Source organism: Carassius auratus, chromosome 32 (genome assembly GCF_003368295.1).
Source record: "Carassius auratus strain Wakin chromosome 32, ASM336829v1, whole genome shotgun sequence".
Classification (NCBI taxonomy): Eukaryota; Metazoa; Chordata; class Actinopteri; order Cypriniformes; family Cyprinidae; genus Carassius; species Carassius auratus.
The window spans coordinates 3,641,361-3,662,067 of NC_039274.1; the positions used below are offsets into that span (position 1 = coordinate 3,641,361).

General features: G+C 39.5%; 1 protein-coding gene across 9 annotated transcripts in view; it reads left to right on the plus strand.

Moving 5' to 3' along the window:
- The window catches only part of LOC113051367 (transcription factor 12-like), a 111,333-nt gene that overhangs the window by 76,537 nt on the left and 14,089 nt on the right, over positions 1–20,707 (plus strand). For 5 of the 9 annotated variants that reach the window (XM_026215050.1, XM_026215049.1, XM_026215051.1 and 2 more), the window contains 4 exons: positions 14,908–15,007; positions 16,110–16,249; positions 16,344–16,488; positions 18,672–18,742. In XM_026215050.1, coding sequence (XP_026070835.1) covers positions 14,908–15,007; positions 16,110–16,249; positions 16,344–16,488; positions 18,672–18,742 — 456 coding nt within the window. Of the gene's footprint in view, positions 1–9,473; positions 9,685–14,907; positions 15,008–16,109; positions 16,250–16,343; positions 16,489–18,671; positions 18,743–20,707 lie in introns of those variants that run through there. The other 4 variants (XM_026215054.1, XM_026215056.1, XM_026215055.1 and 1 more) reach the window with 2 other exon arrangements.

A 20,707-nucleotide genomic window follows, 5' to 3' on the forward strand; every position in this document is an offset into this window, starting at 1 on the left:
TGCTACTTAATTTATTTCAAAATGCCAATCCATATACAGCTATGATCAGCAGTTCCTTCATCTTAGCTGAACTTTCAACGTTGTTACGGGAAAGGATGAAGCTGATTGGTTAATTCTTGTCACATGATCTTCGGTGAGCTTGCAGCATTCTGAAAAGTTGAGATGTTTTTAACTCGATGCGGTGCGGACGTGCCTGGTTTAGCATGTGGTCGCTTCCATTATGTGCGTGCATACCGCGCGCCTACATTGTAAATAACAAACTTGAGCGTGCAAAAGACGCGAATTGTGAATGGGCCCTTAAAAGACAGCGTGCCATGAGACAACAAACCCTGACTACATTTTATGGTTTGTGATGCTAAAGAACATTTCATGACGTCTCAGACAACTGTTAATTTGTGGCTGCTGTGGTTTAATTATAAGTGCTATCGTAAACTCATATTTACCATAGTAAAATAATTTTCTTTGCCTCTTTATTTTTGTATACTGTAAAAACTTCAACCACATAGGTTGAAAATGAATAAAGGTTGAAATATTATATTAGAAGTTGTACTTATATATATATATATATATATATATATATTTAAAGTTATCCAAAGGATCCGTTAGCTAATCAAAAAAAGAACATTAGATTATTTATTGTAATAAAAATAATCGTTACATTAGTCGACAGAAAAAAATAATCGTTAGATTAGTCGACAGAAAAAAATAATCGTTAGATTAGTCGACAGAAAAAAATTATCGTTAGTTGCATCTCTAATCTCGTGTGACTTTAGGTCCGCGCAAATTGAATGCTTTAAACATAAAATGTTTGATTTCAAATTATTCTGTGATTTATGCATTTGCCCACTGCCATATTCATGTGATTTTCACTGTGTGCTGTATATAAAATGAGTGTTACCTTGGCTTTATTTGAAAAATATGATTCCTAATGCACACAATCTTCCCAGAACATGGAGTACTCTGTTGGTTATTTCCTTTTTAATTATATATTTGTTTTATTTATGTAACATCCTTTGTCATTTAAAGCATAAGTATGTTTATTTTACAAATACATTTTTTTATCCATTTTCAAATGATTTCAAATTTCTTAAATTTTAATTAAAATAAATACAATTATATCAACTTTATATTTTCTCTTCTCATTACCCTAACATTCATGTCTGTCAACTGTCATTCTGACTGTCATGATAACTGGACTTCCAGTCCGGAGATATTTAACTCATTGAAGAAGGTACATAGATAACTTTTTTGGGGAGATTTCTAGGAGTTGTATTTTATGTTGTGTTTTTATTCATCTTGATTTCTCACAACTTGATTGCTTTTCCTGGTTGAATCTGAGTGAACTGCTGTTCTAATTGTTACAGCAGGCTCAACAATTGAATAAGAGCCAACACAAACCAGCAAGTAGAGAAGGCAATAGTTTAATCAATGAAACATAATTAACAAATGTATACAAACAATCAGTGAACAAAAATCAACATTAACGCAAATCAGTAACGAAAGCATGCATGGCAAAGAACTATAAACTCAAAAGTCTCAACTGAATATGAACAAAATAAACATAAACAAAACAGCAACCCGTTGCTATACAATAGCTAGTTGCTATTTACTGCCATTATATGGACAAGCATCAGACTCTGTTTACATATCCGCTTTTGTGGTCTGAAAAGCATTAGAATAACACCAGGGTGACTTTATTTTTATTTTTGTGTGAACTGTCCATCTAAACGTAATAAATGCATTGTGAATTACATTTTTTTTTTAAATTCCTTTTGTCAAGAATTTTGTAAAATAAACACATTATTTGTTAGCAATCACTGACAGATGCCTTATGTCTGAAGTCCAAAGTATCCTTCAATTCTGACGCAAACGCTTAGCATAAGCATACAGCTAAACATGTTGCCTTTCGATAATTGCAGAAAAATTCAAGGCATCTTGTCCAAGTTGAGTGTGCACAGTACACAGGGTTAGAAAATTTGCTAACACTTTAAGGACCAATTCTCACAAATAAACTAGTTGTTCATTAGCATTCACATTACTGGCATATTGACTGTTTACTAGTACTTATAAAGCACGTTAATGCCTTTTTCCGCATGGTCATATTCTACATCCCTTAACCCTACTTAACAACTCCCTTACTATTAATAAGCAACAAATTAGGATTTTATTAAGGCAAAACTTAAATATAGTTAATAGCTAAAGTGTAACCTGCACATGTAGAGTATTTTAACACTATTCTTAAGATTAACTTTTACATCACATGACAATTTGTGAATTTGTGTCTTTGCTCATGGTGGTGTTGCCATCAGGCATTTTCATGGAATATTCCAATATGTTTGTTGATAGAAACCCAGTTAATGTAGACAGATAAAGTATTACTTGTGTATTTCTATAAACGTATTCCAGTGTTTATGTCGTAGTTTTTGTTTCACAGTGGAAATGTTAATCTCATGTTGGTGTTTCCATTCAACATTTTTACTGCAATACCCCAAAATTTGCATAAAAGTATACATGGTTGGAAACATGGTTTGTGTAGACTGGCATTTGGTGACAGCCATCAGTCGCCATCATTGGACAAGAGGTGTCGAAGCGTTACACGTGAGAATAAAGCCACGGTGGCACAGGTGCACCTGCAGAGCCATGTAAGGTTGCTGGGGCATCTGTGTGTGTGTGCGCTCATGCAGTCTGCAGGGTACCTGTACATTGGGCTCGCAGCTGCAGATGCCGCTGAAAGCTTTTGCTTGTGTAAGCAGACGAGCCCCACTAGAGGCTCGTAGAGCTGCTTGATAAACAAAATGAACACAATGCTTCCCATCATCAGGCCCTCCGCAGGGAATACAACCCCCCAACCTAAAAATACTTTAACTATTTACCTCTTACCAGTTCATCACTTTTTTAAAAACAGCGCTGCTGATGGATTGGCGTAGTTTACGTATAGATGTAAATATTTATGGAATAACATCCGCTCCTTTTTGGAGCAGCGAGGGCATACTTTATGACACAAAGCCCTAAATAAGACATGGCAGCAGACTAGGGACGTACAAATATTTACAACCGTGTTTGATTTGTGTACTTGCTGTTTTGAGAAGATGAGGGAAGGAACCATGTTAACCCTTGAACTGCAGGCATAGGTTTAGAGAAAGATAGCGGATGTTTGTTATTCACTCACTGAACACTTTCCAACTAATTTTAGTATTTATTTATTTTAGCATTTACTGCCGAGCCTCTCTGAGAAACCGCAAAACACTGTCATGATGCCTGGCTAACTAGTTGTTTTATTGGCTACTAGTGTTTTTAGGAATGTCTGAAGGTAGGGTGCTTTGCTTGCTGCTATGAGTGTGGCATAAGCGTGTTCTGCAGTAAGCATGTGCGTCTGGCGCTGCAGGCACAATGCTGTCAGGCAGGTGTGTGGGCACCTGTGCTGAAAGACCCAGGCCCTCTTGACAGCCACAGAGGGTAAAAAAGAGTCAGAGGCGGATGGGTGACCCATGACTTTGGGCAAGTAACTGCATCTTGTATGAGAATTATACTTGGCGGAGAGCCTGGAGCTGCAGCCTATGTGTGTAAATAGCCAGGCTTTTTTTAAACCCCCTTGTCACAGGCACGACTGTTTGATGTGATACTGCCTGTGCTGGGGCGGCGATGTTCAGCCCAGAAGAGATGATCGGAGGAGAGAGAGAGAGGAAGGAAAAGAGGCAAGGAGAGAAAGCAGCAGGGAATGCTCGCCTTCCTTCGGGGCATTTTGCGTGTGAGAACACTGGCTGTGAATGACAAAAAAGATTGTCATTTGCTCTTGACAGATCGCTCAGGCACCCTCGCAAGGGCAGAAGTTACACTTAGTGAGGAAACGAGCACTAGGAGAGAAGTGAGAAGAAGGTTATGATCCACTCTGGTGACAAGGACATGAGACTAGCGCCCTAAGCTCAGAGATGTCAGCTTGACTGGAGCCTCCACCATTCAGAAGACACATACTGCATTTTTGACTAGACAGCCATCTACAGGCCATGCAAACTGATGCAGGTCACCAATGCCACATTGGGCTTTTTTGTTTGCATTTGTTCAGGGTTGTTTCCCCCTTCTTTTTTGCCTACTCTCTTTGAACCCCTGTCTCTAATGCAAGGTCACAACCTTGCGGTGAAGATCCTGTGTAGTTGGACATGCCTTGGGATAAAAGGCCCCAGTAAAGCCCTGTGAAGAATAACAGTACAGTTTGATGTAGGTCTTTCATGTGGCCACTGCTCTTTGTTCCAGAGAAAATCTCTGTTCTCTTATTTATTTCCACAGCACTGAGTTTTTGCGGCCTCACATCTCTGTTTTAAAAAGCATTTTCTGAAGCTAGTGGTCTAAAATAAAAGGCACATTGGGTTTGATATCTCTAGAGCTTACGGTCATGTGCTCTCCTTTTCTCAGGTTGTTCTCTATCCTCCCATGACTCACGTGTTCAGACGGTAACCTGTAGCTTTTAATAGCTCTCTTGATCTTCAGACATCCCACTTCCTCCCAAACTTATCTGATATTTAGGCTTATGTCTCACTTGTAACCCATGTGTCTGTCTAGGGTTTTTCCTCCAGGCCATCAGGTCATAATCCACCCACCAGAGGGCAGTGCACTGGGTCAGGGTGTGTGTGTGTGTGTGTGTTGGAGGGGGCTGTCAGTGTTGACAGGAAGAAATTAAGTGTGTGTTACAGTAATACCTCACAAATACACGTCCTTTGATATTTTGCAATCGTAACCTTTAGTCATTTTAATATCAACTTTTGACAAAACTAGTTTGTTGTCATTTTAATTAGCTTCATGTGAAAGCAGTAGTAATCAGTAGCATGTCCTCATTTAAATAGGTAGGTTTGTGTGTGTATCTGTGTGTGTGTGTGTCTGAAAGGATATGAGCTCATCAGATAAGTGATTCAATAGATGTTCCTGGTTTGAGTCTGATGCTGAACAGAGACAGAGAATGAGTCTCTTTATCTGTTTAGGCTGCTGAAATTTACCTCAGACTTCAGAGCCCTAAATCATGAAGCCCACTAAAGAGCAGAGACGTGCGCCTTTCATCTGCAGCTAGGGTACAAGAAAACCATATAGGAATCTGTGCTAATTTAGACCCACATTCAGATTTCAGGTTTACATACATAAGTGTTATTTGTATTTTGCGTGAAAGCACATCCTCTCAGCTGTGGCCAATTTAAGAGCATGTTCTGTCAACAGTCAGAGCTGATTAACTTAAGATGTGATGTGTGTAAAGTAGAGCTAATCTAAGCCACACTGGCATGATTTACCTGGCTGGAGCGCAGCCTGCACGTGAGCCCCAGACGTGCCGCTTGTAGGTCAGCAGACAGCAGATGTCACATGTAGAGACGGTGTCACTGTGGGCTGTGGGCGTACTGTAGGTGCAAGTCAGGTAAGTGGGTGAAGCTGCTTTTGTTTTGCTTGATGTCAGGTACGTCGTAATTGGATGAAGGCCTCTTGCTCGACTCGTGCATTAGCCCAGACATGTAAAAAGGCTTCAAAACCTGAAGCTCTCTCCTGGACCTTGATGAAAGGGTCCCAGTGGATTTATCATGTCTGGAGAAGATGCTTGCTAAATACCGGTGTTATTCTAATATAATGTTCATGTCGTCTTTTTTTTGTGTTTTGTCTAGGCCCTGTCCTCAGACAGGGAAACATTAATCATAACAAGCACATAACAGAATGTTCATAAGCCCACGAGACTCGTGGAGAGAGATTTTCCTCCTAATGTGTTGTGATGAATGGCCTTATAGAAACACAGAGATGTTAAATTAGCTTGTATGGGTTGAGATGAGCGTTCTGCATGTTTCTAATCTGCAGCCGTGGGATGTGTGTGGGGATGTTGATGTGGAAGTGTCTAGTTTTCAGATTGATTAGTGGGACAGACTGTCTGCAGCACCTATTACATTTAAACTCCATAATCCACACAATCAGCACAGGTGAATCCCAGACCTCCTGCCAGAACTGGGTTGGCTTAACACCAGGCTTAACCAGGTGCGTCTCAACTGTGCAGTTCAGCTTTAAGTTTGGTGCCTTCACCAAAAACAAAATATAGCACAAAGTATGCTATTTTCATCATGTTACTGTATAGTTTAAGAAATATACATTTCTTATATATATCTATATGTATATGTATATGTATGTATTAGAATGATTTCTGAAGAATCATTTGGCAGTGAATGGCTGCTGAAAATTAAAGTTTAAAACATTAAATTAAAATAGTAAATTTGTAATTGTTTTAAAGTTCTTGTTAAATACAAGAAAGAATAAAATTTAATCTTTTTTTTGAATATCTAGTTTTTTTTATTATATTCGGAAAAACAATAAAAAAATTATTGATCAAATGTCACTGTGGGCAGAGCTATCCAGAAGTGCGCATTGTTGTGCTTTTAGCTGTTTTTTTTTTTTATTTGCTTTATCATGTTAAATCTACCTAGTAACTAAATGTAACCATTGGTGTCTGGTCTAAAGTTTATGTCCACTGAACCTCACCAGTGATTGGTTGTTTTCACAGTGGTAATCAAAAAGAAGTTATCTGTGGCATCTGTGTGGAAGTCTCGCAAGACCAAACCAAACATGCGTCGTGAACTCTCCGGACATGTGTCCCTAATTTGTGATTTCAGTTCTGTCCCTTTTCATTTGTCTCTTTCATTCTTTTTTTCTGTGTTCTCTTCCTCCCAGCAGTTCATTCTTTATCTGGATTTGTTTTATGGAGCTTTCAAGCATTCCTCCATCACGGCCGTCTCTCTCCTAAAGAATCGACTTGAAACGGCTCCAGGTTTAAAGTGGTACCAGCCTGTCGATCTCAACCACCTTGGACACATTTGAAAGAGTCTCACTCAGAGAAGAAAAGAGAAGAAATAATAATAGAATTAGAGGGGCAAGCATAATAAAGTCTCGTTTTCTGGGAAGGCTTTCATCTTTCCATAACAATAATGTTGTGAATGGGACGGTGTTTGGACTGGGAAGCCTGCAGTGACAGACATGAAAGGGCTTTAAAGAGACCGATGGTGCTTCAGGTCAGCGTGTTCACAGCACGTGAACCACCTCGGCCTCCCCGTCTATTTTTGCACCCGTCCATTCATTCTCAATGACTGTGTCCAGCCTTTTTCTTTTGCCTCTCTTCCACTTCCACCCTCCTATTTCCCTTCATTTTCCCTTCTTTCCCCTCATTCTCTTCTCCCACCCCCAGTGCGCCTGTTATTTGGGTTGTGTTCCCTACCGCCCCTTTGGTCTGTGGGCAAGAGGCCCTGGAAGGGGAGCAGTGGGTACAATGAGAGTGTGAGGAAGTGGAGCGTCATTGCTCTCGGTGCTTGACGTCAGCCTCGGCCCCTCTGCAGCTGTTGGATGTGTTCAACAGCTCTCTGTGTTTGCTGTCACGCCACAGTGGAGGACTGTTAAAACAACAGCCACAGGTCGCGACATTGGCAGCAAGACTTGGTTAAGGGCAAACAAGTGCATGGCATGAGAAATGCATAGTCTGATCATATATTCTCAGCATTAGGAATTGTTCTTATTGTGTATCACCATATTTTCATATAATTAAAAGCATACATTTTTTACTAAGGGTGGGCATGATATGACAAATATAATATCACATTTCATAATTCATGATTTTATAATGTTGGTTGTACTATTTTTCAAGATGTCTGAGTAGTACAGCCAAACTAACTTCCCTATTTTAAAAACAAACCATTACAAGATAAAAACATTTAGGCCAAAGTGGACGAAGAAAAAAAATAAATTCTTTGTCATTATTTTACATTTTTTATAAAAAATAAGAACAAAGATACACTTTAAAAATACACATAATATACAAATAAAATAAACAGTGCTTCACTTTTCAAGTACAGTAGCATTCAAGAAATTGAATGAACAAATATAAAAATAAAACATTACATACAGTACAATGCATTTATTCTTATTAAAGCCTTCCTGTTAAAGATTTTTCTCTGTGTGTTTTGTTTTATTAACATTAAAGCCATAGTTTAACCAAAAATGAAAATTTTGCCGTCATTTACACACTCTCAAGTTGTTTTACACGCGAATGAGTTTATTTCTTCTGTTGAACATAAAAGTTATTTTGAAGAATGTGGGTAACCAAAGAGTTGCTGGTCTTCAGTGAGTTCTGTAATATTCGTAATATTCAGTTTTTCCTACTATCAAGGTCAATGGGGACCAGCAACTGTTTGGTTCCCCAATTTCTTCAATCTTCTTTTGTGTTTAGCACAAAAAAGAAATGAACACAGGTTTGGGACTACATGAGAGTAAGTAAATAATGACAGAATGTTAATTTTTGGCTGAACTATCTCTTTAATGGCAAGTGGCAGCATTGTTTGTACTGTAACACACATCTAATATACAAGCATGCATCTGTTTTTCTTTCAACTATTTACTTTAATTTTAGACTGTATTTACATTTAAACCTTGTGTGTTTTTGACAGTATTAGTGCAATCAGACTGAAACGATAACTTAGTCCAGAACTCAGGCACTGTTTGACAGGTCACTCAGATCAGTACAGTATGCGAATGAAATTGCAAGGCTTTAAAGCACATGCAAATAATCGACTTTTGTGATTGCGAATCAGTGCAGTGCAGTACGAGTTAACATTTGATGTGAATGAATGTGGCGTTGTACTATAGCCTATATTGAAACGAAGACGCCAGAACAGCAACAGATAGAATTTGCTCTGTTGTGCAATACTATGATGTTTCTTTAAAAGCAGATTGTGAAGACATTTTAATCATCCACGATCAAAAATTGGCATTATAGCACACCCCTAATTTTGATGAATAGAAATTGAAAAAGGAATAACATTTGTCTTTACCAGCTCTTTAATTAAATGATTTTATTATGTAGTATATATATATCATAAAATCTAATAAAATCATTATTTGTAGTAAGAAAATATATTACTATTACATATATTTAATATATCGCTGTATTGTGGTTCTAGAGTTATCACTTACTTTTTTTTTTTCATTTACAAGATTATTGATTTTGTGAGGAAATCCTCGCCGTACCCTCAATCCAACCCCTCAAAAAAGAAAAACAATAATCACTAAAAAGATTAATCAGCTCAGCATTTATACCAGTGTGTTTTTGTGTTTGCATGGCCCTTTCTAAACTAGTTTATGTTTCATTTCATTTTTGTTTGCTTGTGAAAGAACAGACAAAAATCAACAGGCGAATGAACATTGTGTTACATCTGAAATCCACCATTCTTATTTCCTTTCTGTTTTAATTTTTTTTTAAAGTACAAGTCAATCCACCTACTCGTTTGTTTTCCGCTCCTCCCTCACTCTTTATCCTCCATCTCCCCCCTCCTCTCTTTGCCTCAGCACTTTGTGAAGCTTTAGGGGAGCCTAGTTCTGGGTATTGGCCCGTCCTTCTCCTCCTCCTCCTCCCAAAAGCCAACTCCCCCCCCTTGCTTTCGGCTGAGTTGGTACGGTCCTGCTTTGCATAAGTTGTCTGTGAGTAGATCCATGTGTAAGGGGCCAGCACTGAAGGAATTAGTCCCTTGTGCAGCGGGTGGATGTATGTGTAGGGAGCGGGTTTTTGAAAAGAGATCCTCTTGTCTCAGGCTCCACGTCTTTCCCAGTATCACTGAGGCTTTTATCATGTATTGCGCCTACCCCGTGCCTGGAATGGGCAGCATGTATTACTACAACGGAAAATCGGTGAGTGCCTTCTCTCCCTAGAGGAAATGTGTATAAGGAAACATGTTTTTCATGCGCGCTGTGAGCTGTCGGGTTTAATGGAGTGGTGAGCCGTGTCTGTTCTGCGTGTAGAAAGTGAGTTGAGGGTCTTGTTGCTCTCAGCTTTGCTTGTGTGTGTGTGTGTGTGTGAGACTGCCGACTGTGTTTCCATTACCTCAGTCTGAGCTGGGTCAACATTTACTTTTATTTACAGTTTACAAAGTGTGAGTTCTCACCAATTTTCAGCTGCTGTAAAGAACCTTTTTAAGTCACAAAAAAAATGTGAATACTGACTATCTGAAATATTAATGTATTTTAGAGAGAAAATGACACTTCTGCAGGTCTGCCGCTGTTTTCCTGATAAAAGCACACTTGTTTGGCATAAATGATGAGTTTTCTGTGTGTTGGTAGTTGTGTGTGTCTGATGCTGGTTGTGCTTGTGGCTCACCGTGAGCTCGGAGCGGCTGCTTTGCTGAGACGGGTTCACAGTAATAACAAGTGGGAGTCTGGCAATGATTAAGGAAGAGAGTCTGTCTGTTGAGGTTTGACTTTCCTGTTTGCAGATTGAGCTCAGAGCTGCAGCATCGCTGTTTCTCCATCTGTTTTTAATCAGCCAGGCATTCTTCTCCCTACAAGAATCCTGATGGGACTCCTAAACCTCTCCACCACAGGCCCTTTGATTTCTGTGTGCCTCTCATGATGTCTGTGTGTGGCTGTCCGTGTGAACGCTTGTGTGCATGTGTGCTGAGCGTTTGTCAGGTGCTTGAGGACGGGATTGGTGGTATGGGCTCCTGAGAAAGAAGTGGCGACTCAAACCTGCACTTGTGCCTCATGAGAGGCTGTTTGGGTTGACATGGCTTTACTTAAAGCGTTTCCAAAAAGATAGCAAAGTCCGATTAAACTTCCCTTTGAGAATGATCTCAAAGGTAAAAAAAAAAAAAAATTCATACAATTTGAAAAAAGAATGATTAACTATGAATATTAATTATAGAAATATTTATTAAATAAATAACATTGTTTACTAGTTTGGGTGGGTTTAGTTGGCTATATATTGGGAACAAATTTATCCCGGATAAACTAGATAAGTATTATTAAAAGTTCAGTTTTGGGATGTAATTATTATTATTATTAATCTGATTTGGGTGTGTATTTAGCTATATAAAAATATGGTGTGTCCTCAATTAGGTGGCCAAGTAAACATGTCTGTTGGGTGGGGGGAGGGGGGCAGAATGTTCCACAGACTTCCTTAAAGTGAGTCTCTGCTCCCCAGACGATGCAAAGCACTGAACGCACAACTTCAGCAGAGAGGGAAAAGTTTCCAGTAGATTTCCCTGGTGTCTTCCTCTCCGTGTCTGCGTACGGCTCTGGAGATTTCTCCATCTGTTTGATGAATTGAAGAATGATCCGTTACCCGTTTAATAAAAGCTTGCTTATTAAATGTATGTTATTCACATTATTAGTGCTGCTTTTAACAAGGACTTCAGGAATCAGGTTTGATGTTTGATCGTTTCTGGGGACAAACGTGAGACCGCGGCTTCCCTTCTTTTGAGGTCATCTGACAGAGTCCAGCGTTAGTTTCCTCAAATGCCGTTATGACAGATCTCTTTGTTCCTGCACCACAAAGCTCACTTTGATCTTTTTATATTAAGTATTTCCAGCCTTGTAATGCAGGCTGGGAGGAAAGAGAAAATGAGGAGCATGTGGCTCGCTCGGGTCAGAGTTGAGCTTTATGATTCAAAGCAGCGGGTAAATGCCCAATAAACCCTTCCTTGTGTTGCTTTATTTATATCGTGGCACACAGATATTGTTTATTTATTAAATGTCAGATGCTGTGAGCATCAACAAAGATAAAAGTCCCATTGATTTGTTTGAATGTCAAGCTGGTCCCAATAGTTTTATGGCCGGGCCCTGGAGGGCAAGCGGTCTCCCCGGCTTTGATTGGGTCAAGTTTATGATGTGTGAAGTGTTTTATTTCCTCTCTGCTGTTCTCACTTTAATTCACGTATTTGTAAGTCTTTGTATAAGGTTGGTCGCATTTCCTTTAATAATTATAGGGCTAATGTAGTGCTTGATGCTCTTTTTTTCATTTCAGGTAAATACTGGGCCTTTTTGAAGGTTTTGTTCTGGTAGAAACTTTGCATAATGAGTCAGCATTGCTCGTCTGTAGTTGTTCAAAGCAAACGTGCGTGTTGTTTTTCTGCTCTCGAAAAGGCTTCCACCTGTATCTGTAAGGAACAAAATGCTTTTAACTTTCAAACTTTTCCCGTCTGCTCTTTGTAGACAGTCTTGGCTTTAAAAGTCAAAACGTGTCCCTTCAGGACAGAGCTGCTGTGTTCAATAGGGGCTCATTGTGCGCGAGTAGCGTGCCTTTTCGCCTTGATAAGTGTGTTAGATGGGAGTTGAAAAGGAAGGCCCTCGGGCCGCGATCCGACTCCAAACAAGTGACATGCAGAGGCAGGATATTTTCTTGTCACTCGCGGTCCCTCTGCTCTGAGCCCGTCCTTGTGGGTTTGTCTGTTGTTCAGCCTTTTTTTCTCCCTCCATAATCATTGCTCTCTCTCTATTCCCTGCCTCTTTCACTGTTGTCATTGGGCTTATCCATATGTTGACAGTTTAGTGGGTTTTCCGTGTGTTGTTGTGATGGATGTGGTTTTCAGATCAAAGGAAGGTGTGACAGGCGAGGGGAAAGAGAAAAACTCATTTCACTCATCAGCGTGAGCCTCCGTCTCCATTTACTCACACAGGAACTGAAAAAAATGCTATTTATATTGCTTTTTGCTGGTGACTACATTCTAATAACAGATTGAGTTGAACTTTGTGTTTTTGAAAACCATAAACAAGGGTTTCTGCAGTTAGGAAAATATCAAGGAAATTTCAAAATGTTGATTTCCAGGCCTGAAAAAAAAATAATTAAAGTCATGTACAAGATATATTAAAATATTTAAGTGGCTATAAATTACTCCTTGGGATTGCGGTCTATATAAAGGATTTTAAAAAATTCTTATCTTATTACAGAATTCTTAGAAATGTATTTGGGAATATAAAATATACATGAACTATGAACTAAATATGAACTAATTTCTTTCCACAGTTTAATATATATATATATATATATATATATATATATATATATATATATATATATATATATATATATATATATATATATATATTTAAGGACAGTGAGGGAAGAAAAACAAACATTTTAAACGTGGGTGTTTCGATCAGAGGCTTGTGAATAACTGACAGCTTCCTAATTAAAGCCCTGGTCAAAGGAAGCGTTTCTTTTGCTCTTTCTCATGCGCTTTCTTTCATTCCCTATCCTGGTGGTGGAGCACAGCGCCGGTGTTTAGGAAGGTTTATTAACGGGTCGACTGGTTAGCTCGGGGTAAAGCAGACAATTAGCATTATCCGTTGCCATATGCTGCCCATTGAGCCATGAGGCGGAGACAAAGGCCCCTCTCCCATGCCGCCCTAACTTGAGATCACCAGGGGACTTCCAGCGCCGGGGTCACATGTGTGCGCCTGCACACCCACGGGAGCCCGCCACAGCTTCTGAACACACTCCCTGCCAATCACACGGGCACGTACTGCCGCCTCAGCAAGGTGCCCGGCCGGCCGCACACAGCTGGCTGAGCTGACCGAAAGCTTAAGATCATGATCGTAATGCAGAGTGTGTCATGACATGCTGCAGCCGTGTGTTTGTGTGGGTGATGAAGGGGATCTGCGTAGATCTGAAATATTAATGAGCAGGAGGATCTGACATTGGAAATTAGATGCAATTAATATTTGATTATAATTACTGCAGTAATTACCAATGCGTTGTATATTAATTTCTAATTCGTAATAAGGGGAATGTATTGTTGCAATTTTTTAATTAAATGTACATTTTATTTTACAGTTCTGTTGTTCTGCTCAGTATTTCACTATAGTGTGATTAACAATGATTAAAAATAAATAAAACAAATGTCAGATTTTATTTGCGTGTTATGTAATTTAGTAAAGAATTTAGTTTGTCCTGGCACACCGATATTCTTTATTAACTAAAAGATGCTGACCATTAAAAAAGATTAGTCACTGATCTGTCTGATTTGATTTGGTGTAAGTAATTGACTTGATAAATGAATTATAAAATAATTATTTATGATGATTTTATTTTATGATTTTATGTTGTATTGTGTAATTTCATAAAGAACTGACATACAGTTATTGTCAGGGCAGATATTTATATATTTGGTTCTAACTTCATATACCCTTTTATACACTTGACTGTTTGCCTCATATCAAATATCTAGTGTTTGATTAACATTTGAATTAACATTATGTCATGTGGCTTGATTTTATTTAAAGAATAACAGTTGCTATGATGTTGAGCAGAGGGAGAGGTCACTTAAAGTAACTTGAAACACATCGGGCTGCACATCTGCTCTTTGTTCCAGGGATTGGTTCTTACAGACACGACGGGGCAATCGGTGGGTGGAATTTAAACGGCAGGTGACACGGACACCTGAAAGTGAGGGCCCAAGTGAGTCTCTCGCTTAATGACCGATAATGAGCGAGACTCACTTTTACATGTTTACCTAGCATTCTCTTTCGTGCCATACGTGCTAGTGTTTTCTCTCTCGCTCCGAGAGGTTTTGTCCCATCTGGAGCAGATGAACTGAGAGAGGCACATTACTGGGCTGTAGCCTCATGCCTTTGATCCTCCTCTACTGGAATGGGCACTTCTGCAGCTGTAACCACTGCTCCACTGGCCCGACCCGATCCAACCCCACAGCTCCTAAAATACACTTGCATAAACACAAACACACATGCACCCTAACGCTCTCGCCCTCACATATTAATCCATTTGTTTTGATGCTTTTGTTCGGTGGGCAGGAATGCATGTCGTGGTCATTATATTACAATTAACCGCTGAAGCGCACACTACGCGGCAGATAATCCTCTTTGTTTTTTTTTTGTTTTAAATTAGCCATCTGTTACATCAAAGAATTTGTAAATTGGCCATATGCACTGCATTGCATTGTTTCTGTACGCAGACAGGTTTCTTGGCATGTGTGAATTAGACCGAGGGTATGAGGATACACTTATAGACATGAGTCGGTTTGTACGATGGTCCCAAAAACAGCAGCCTACATTCCCTCACACCTGTCTGTAAGCAGTTGTTCTCAGTCATAATGTCTGATTTTCTTTTTCTTTTTGCAGGTGTATGCACCATCTCCCAGCTCAGATGACTTCAACAGAGACTCTCCATCCTACCCGTCCCCCAAACCCCCCAGCAGTATGTTTGGAAGCACTTTCTTCGGTCAGTCATGATCATTTTATGTAATTTCTTGTTATTTTATGGTTTACTTAGTTTTGATTTTCTAAAGGAAGTCTGGATGTACAACATCTGTCATGCTGGCTTTGTCATATTACCTAGAGTGTCACAACTCCTCTCCAGTGGCTTCATGGGATAATAAAGTGTCCAGATCAGAATTTTTGCACCTATTGTTGAATGCATGCTATGAATTCAGGCATGCTACTCTCATATACCGTTTTTCCCCTACTATACAGTAGGGATGTGTTTATTCAGATGCAAAGACTAGATGATATGCACAATATAGCATTGCAGTGTGGTCAGAGTATCTATCCCAGACACTAAATTAACCCCAATAAAAAATCATATTATTAAACATTTAATATTTTCTAAAATGTAACCAAGATGCATCCTAGAAATTGTGGACTGCGTTAATGAACAGGTCTCAAAAGTATGTTTAATCATGCTAATTTCTTCTTTTTTTGGCAACACAATTGTCAAGTTGAATCTTCTTCCTGTCTACTTTAGTTATTTAAACAATTTTAAACCCTGAACATACGGTTCCTGGTATGTTTCTTCCCCTAGCTCACATTTGAACCTTTTTTTTTACACAAAAACTTTTTCACTCATTGCACACTCATCATGTTACAGTCGTAGATAGTAAACCAGCCAGTGTATTCCAGCATTGCCAATCTGGACTGATACAAATGATATGGCCATTTGAAGCCACCTGTTTCAGGCTGTGAGGAATTTTTCCTTTAGAAGTTGAGGCGGAAGCAAGTGAGCTGCGGCTGGCTGAATGTTATCTCAGCTGCGCTTAGCATTTGGCTCTGACTCAAGTGTAAAAGCAGACTTAAAGAGAGGCCGGTCTATTTGACATCCTCTATCCTTTTCTAGAGTGTGGGGGTCAGGCTTTGACTCACACATTAAACGGTGTTGTGTTTTTTTTGTTTCTTTTAAGCATTATTGATCATATTAATGTCACTTCATTCACAATTTGAACCTTTCTCACCAACGTTTTTAAAGTAACTTACTCTAAAAGCTAGAAACAATGAAGATATTTGCCTTGTTTTTAATGTAAAAATTGACTTCCTTGTCACTTAATCAGACGGGACCCCCAATTCCTCTGACCTGTGGAACTCTTCCAGTGGGATCAGCCAGCCAGGCTATGGGGGAATGCTGGGAGGATCTTCATCTCACATGCCACAGTCTGGAAACTACAACAACTTGCACTCACACGACAGCCTGGTAAGAGACAGCGGGATCAGATCAAATACAACCCTTGTTTTATAACCATATATAAAACTAAAAAAAGTTCCTCTTCCACTTGTCTCTGTCACAGAACTACCCACCGCACTCGGTGTCGCCCACAGACATCAACGCCAGTCTGCCACCCATGTCCAGCTTCCACCGTGGCAGCACCAGCACCTCACCCTTTGTCACCGCATCTCACACCCCGCCAGTCAACACCGCAGAGGGAGTTATGGGTATGTTGTCCACATCATGTTTGTAGTGTTGTTCTTGATTTATTTGTAGGGCTGGGTATCCAGTTTGATACTTTTTAGGCACAGACGAATCGCCTCGATGCCATCAAGTATCGAAAGTTTTCTTGTCATTAGTTACAAAATTTCAATACCTAAGGGGTTAAACTCAACGTCAGTGAGCCAATAAGCGTGCAGCACGCTTGACTTGCCTAAATCAAGTGCTGGAGATTTTTCTGGTGAGGCATCCAGGAAAAACATTATTTTCACGCCAGTTCCACCTGGAGACGTGGCAAACCCCCATAAATGTAAGGCTACGTTAACACTAGTGCGTTTTCATCCATATCTAGTTACTAGCTATTGTCGTCCATACCGGTGTTTCCACTGCATTTCAGAAAAGACCTCCGTCCACACTACACGACCAAAAACGCAAGTTACTTGACCATTAGCAGCATGCTACACAAAACAATTTATACGATTTTATCTACGTTTTTACTCAAAACTCACTTTAAACCACCATCATATGTTTGCGATCTAATGTGTGTTTTGACCATATAATATTGCTGAAATATGCTATTTGTTTCCTTTATATCAAGCTAATCACTACACCTGCTTAGCATTTCTCATGTAATGACACATTGTTGTTATGAAAATAGGCAGAATCTCATGTAAATCACATGCAGATAATATGCTGTCGTAAATGTGTGTTCATTAGCTTCATGTTTCATCCGTAGAAATGTTTTCCTGGGTTTCTTATGTACAGAACTGAATGCAGAAGCGTAATGGACGTTTGTCATCGGAAGAGACAGGGCGGGTTGTGAACACGTAATATGATTGACGTATGAGCAGCGAATAAGCTTCAGAACAGCGATGGCGGAAGAGAAAACTCAGGCAAACAGCGCTGGAAGCAGCTAATGCTCATCAGATCGTGTAAATCAGTGGAAAATGAATAGAAATGATTATTCTGTCTAAGCTATGAATTTTAAAACGGAAATCCCACTCACTAGTGTAAATGTAGCCTAAAAGATGTGGAAACTGAAAATCATTTGAACTTAATTAAAACGATTTGCTCTGATTTATTGTGTTGGTTACATTTTGTTTCTTTGTGCGTAGGCTCAGGAGATGAGTTTTTGAATCTGTAAACACGTCAACAAGCTGAAAAAAATCGAACCAAAGTTTTAACCATAAACGGATTTCATAAAATTGTAATTGAAGCACCAAATCATCATATTACAATGATTTCTGAAGGATCACGTGATGCTGAAAACTGGAGTAACGGCTGCGGGTGGCTTTGCCATCACATAAATAAATTGTTTGAATATTAAAACAGTAAACAGTTATTTTAAATTGTAGTAATATTTCACGATATTATTGTTATTACTGTATTCTTAATCAAATAAAGGCAGATAATATTTAAATATTTTGGTAACACTTTATTTTAAGGGCAAATTCTCACTATTAATAACCGTATTTTTCTCACTATAAGTCGCAACTAAGTATAAGTTGCATCAGTCCAAAAAAAACGTCATGACGAGGAAAAAAACATATATAAGTCGCACTGGACTATAAGTCGCATTTATTTAGAACCAAGAACCAAGAGAAAACATTACCGTCTACAGCTGCGAGAGGGCGCTATATGTTTTTAGTGTATGCTACAGGAGCACTGAGCAGCATAGAGCGCCCTCTCGCTGCTGGAGACGGTAGTGTTTTCTCTTGGATCATTTCTCTTGGTTCATGTCAAATTAATTTTGATAAGTCGCACCTGACTATAAGTCGCAGGACCAGCCAAACTATGAAAAAAAGTGTGACTTATAGTCCGGAAAATACGGTAGTTGCTTATTAGCATGCATATTACTAGCATATTGGCTGTTAACTAGTCTAACAACTACTTTACTGATTATTCAAAAGCAGCACATTAGGAATTTATTGAGGGAAAACTCTTAGGTTATAGTGAATGTGTGTTCCCTAATCTCAAGTCTTGCCATATATTTTAAGTATCATATATATTTTTTTCATTTCCCAGAACGTTGTTGAAGAGTTGAAGGTTATCACTTATTTATTTCAGCACTTTTTTTTGCTTAACACACCTAGCACCAGCTGCTACTCGCCGATAACAAATACATGACACTAATGTCTCTGTTAGCTCTGTTCTGATGTGAATGCCGTATCTCTGTGTGGTCTTTGTGTAGCTGCTGCCAACCGAGGGAACGCCACTGGAAGCTCTCAGACTGGAGACGCGCTGGGAAAAGCCCTGGCTTCGGTAAGATCCTTCCCCATTCAACCAGACCTCTTCATCCATACACTAACCATTTCAGAGAACAGGGATTGACTTCCATTTATATACATCCCTCTATCTTTAGCAGACATTATGTTATTATTTTAACTACTGAGTGAGCGATATACGGTTTCAGGCATCGTAAACATGCCCCATGTTGTCCAACTTGCTTTAGGCATCTCCGTTTTGTACGCACAGAGGAGATTACCCGAAATAATGGCACAGTTAATTCTTTAAAGGACAGGACTTGCGCTCTTAGGCTGGGTATTAGTAGCAGTGCAGAAGGTTAAGAGATTGAATAAAGTCATTGGAGCTGTTTGTGGATGTTGCTGGACCTAAGCCCGGATAATTGTGCTCTTAATCTCGCACTATACAAGAAAAGGAGCTGTACATAAAAGCCTGTGGATTATATGTTGGTTTGGATAATGAGTGCCAGCATTCGTGCGAGTTCCTAATGTGTCCCTGAAACTGGAGCTTACAGTAACCTCTAAAACTTGCCGAGCTTAACTTAAAGACTTATTTAGCTCCAAAAAATCCTGCAGACTTGCTTATCCTACAGTAAGTCACAACGAGCCTTTTTTTAAAGAGTAGGAGCACATCTGGACTGATTCAGCACTGTTTCGGATGGGAGCCGTAGACTCACCTCTCTGGCGAGGACAAGGACAAGCTTTTTCTAACCTTTTGATGTCGGAACGGTCCTAGCACCCTCCTTTTCTGAGAAATTAGATGCCTAATTGCTGCTCTTTTATTGGGTAAAAGAAAGGAGAGAACAATAATAATGTAATAAGATACTGTGGGTGAGGCCTGCCGGGCCAAGAGAGCACACTCTGGCACACAAACAAACACAAGACAGTGCGGCTGAAAGATAATCACAAATTAAGTCTTTTTGTATTTGCAGACTCAATTCTATTAGCATGATAAAGCTGTAGTGAAACGGACACGGTCGGGCTGGGGTGTGGTGGAGGGGCGAGGGGAGGGGGAAACGTCCTAACTGCTGCGGCCCGGCTCTGCAGGCCGCCCATTGTGCCACTTTTGTTTAGGTTCCTTTTGGAGGATTTGTGCTCATTGGGCCCCCGCTGGCGGAGAGCAGCGTGACTGATGAGGAGGCGGAGATCTGATTGTTGTTTGTAAAATGAGTGGTGTTACACTGGAAATACAGCAGAAGTTGGCCAGGACGCTCCGAATGCCCCGCTTCAACTCATTAGGTCAGGACTCATGACTATAAGAGGTCTTGAAGCACAAGGGTGTAGGGGACACCCTTGGGGGTGTAGGGGACACTTGAAACGTATTGCTAGAGACTACAAACAAAATTGGGACTCGATTGAATTTAAGTCTGGAAATAAAGTTATAGTACTGACATGAAATGTATTATATATATTTGGGATTCTTTACCATTTCGAGGCTACTCATGAAGTTAGTAAATGAGTGATGTTGATCATGTGGCTCCTTGTACAGCTGGTTAGACTGAAGCTCAAGATGCTTTTTGAAAAAAAAAGTCTTGAACTTGTGGAGTTCATGCAACTAAAGTGTTTCTGTTTTTTTTAAAATGGAAGCTAAACAAACCAAATACTAAGACTGAATTATGAAATTCATATTCATAATTTTTTTCAGTCAGCTTTTTTGTAAGATATTTGCATTAAATGAGAAAACATGCTTTATAAAAGGTTCTCTTAAACAAGTAAATATCTGTTAATATGGCAGAGGATTTCTTTCATTGTATCTCTCTGTATATCACTCTCTCTCTACTCTGAGAGATGAATGCACTAAAGCCCCTGGCAGGATTTGCAGAGTTGATTGAAACACAAAAGTGTGGCATTCAGGGTTTAATAAGAAGATTAATAAAGATAGTATCTGCATTCTGATGTGTTTTTAAGTCAAATGGACTTCATGATCCCCTGCAAGTGATGGAGCGCAACTTAGAGCTGTTTTTCTCAAATCCTGCCAGATAAT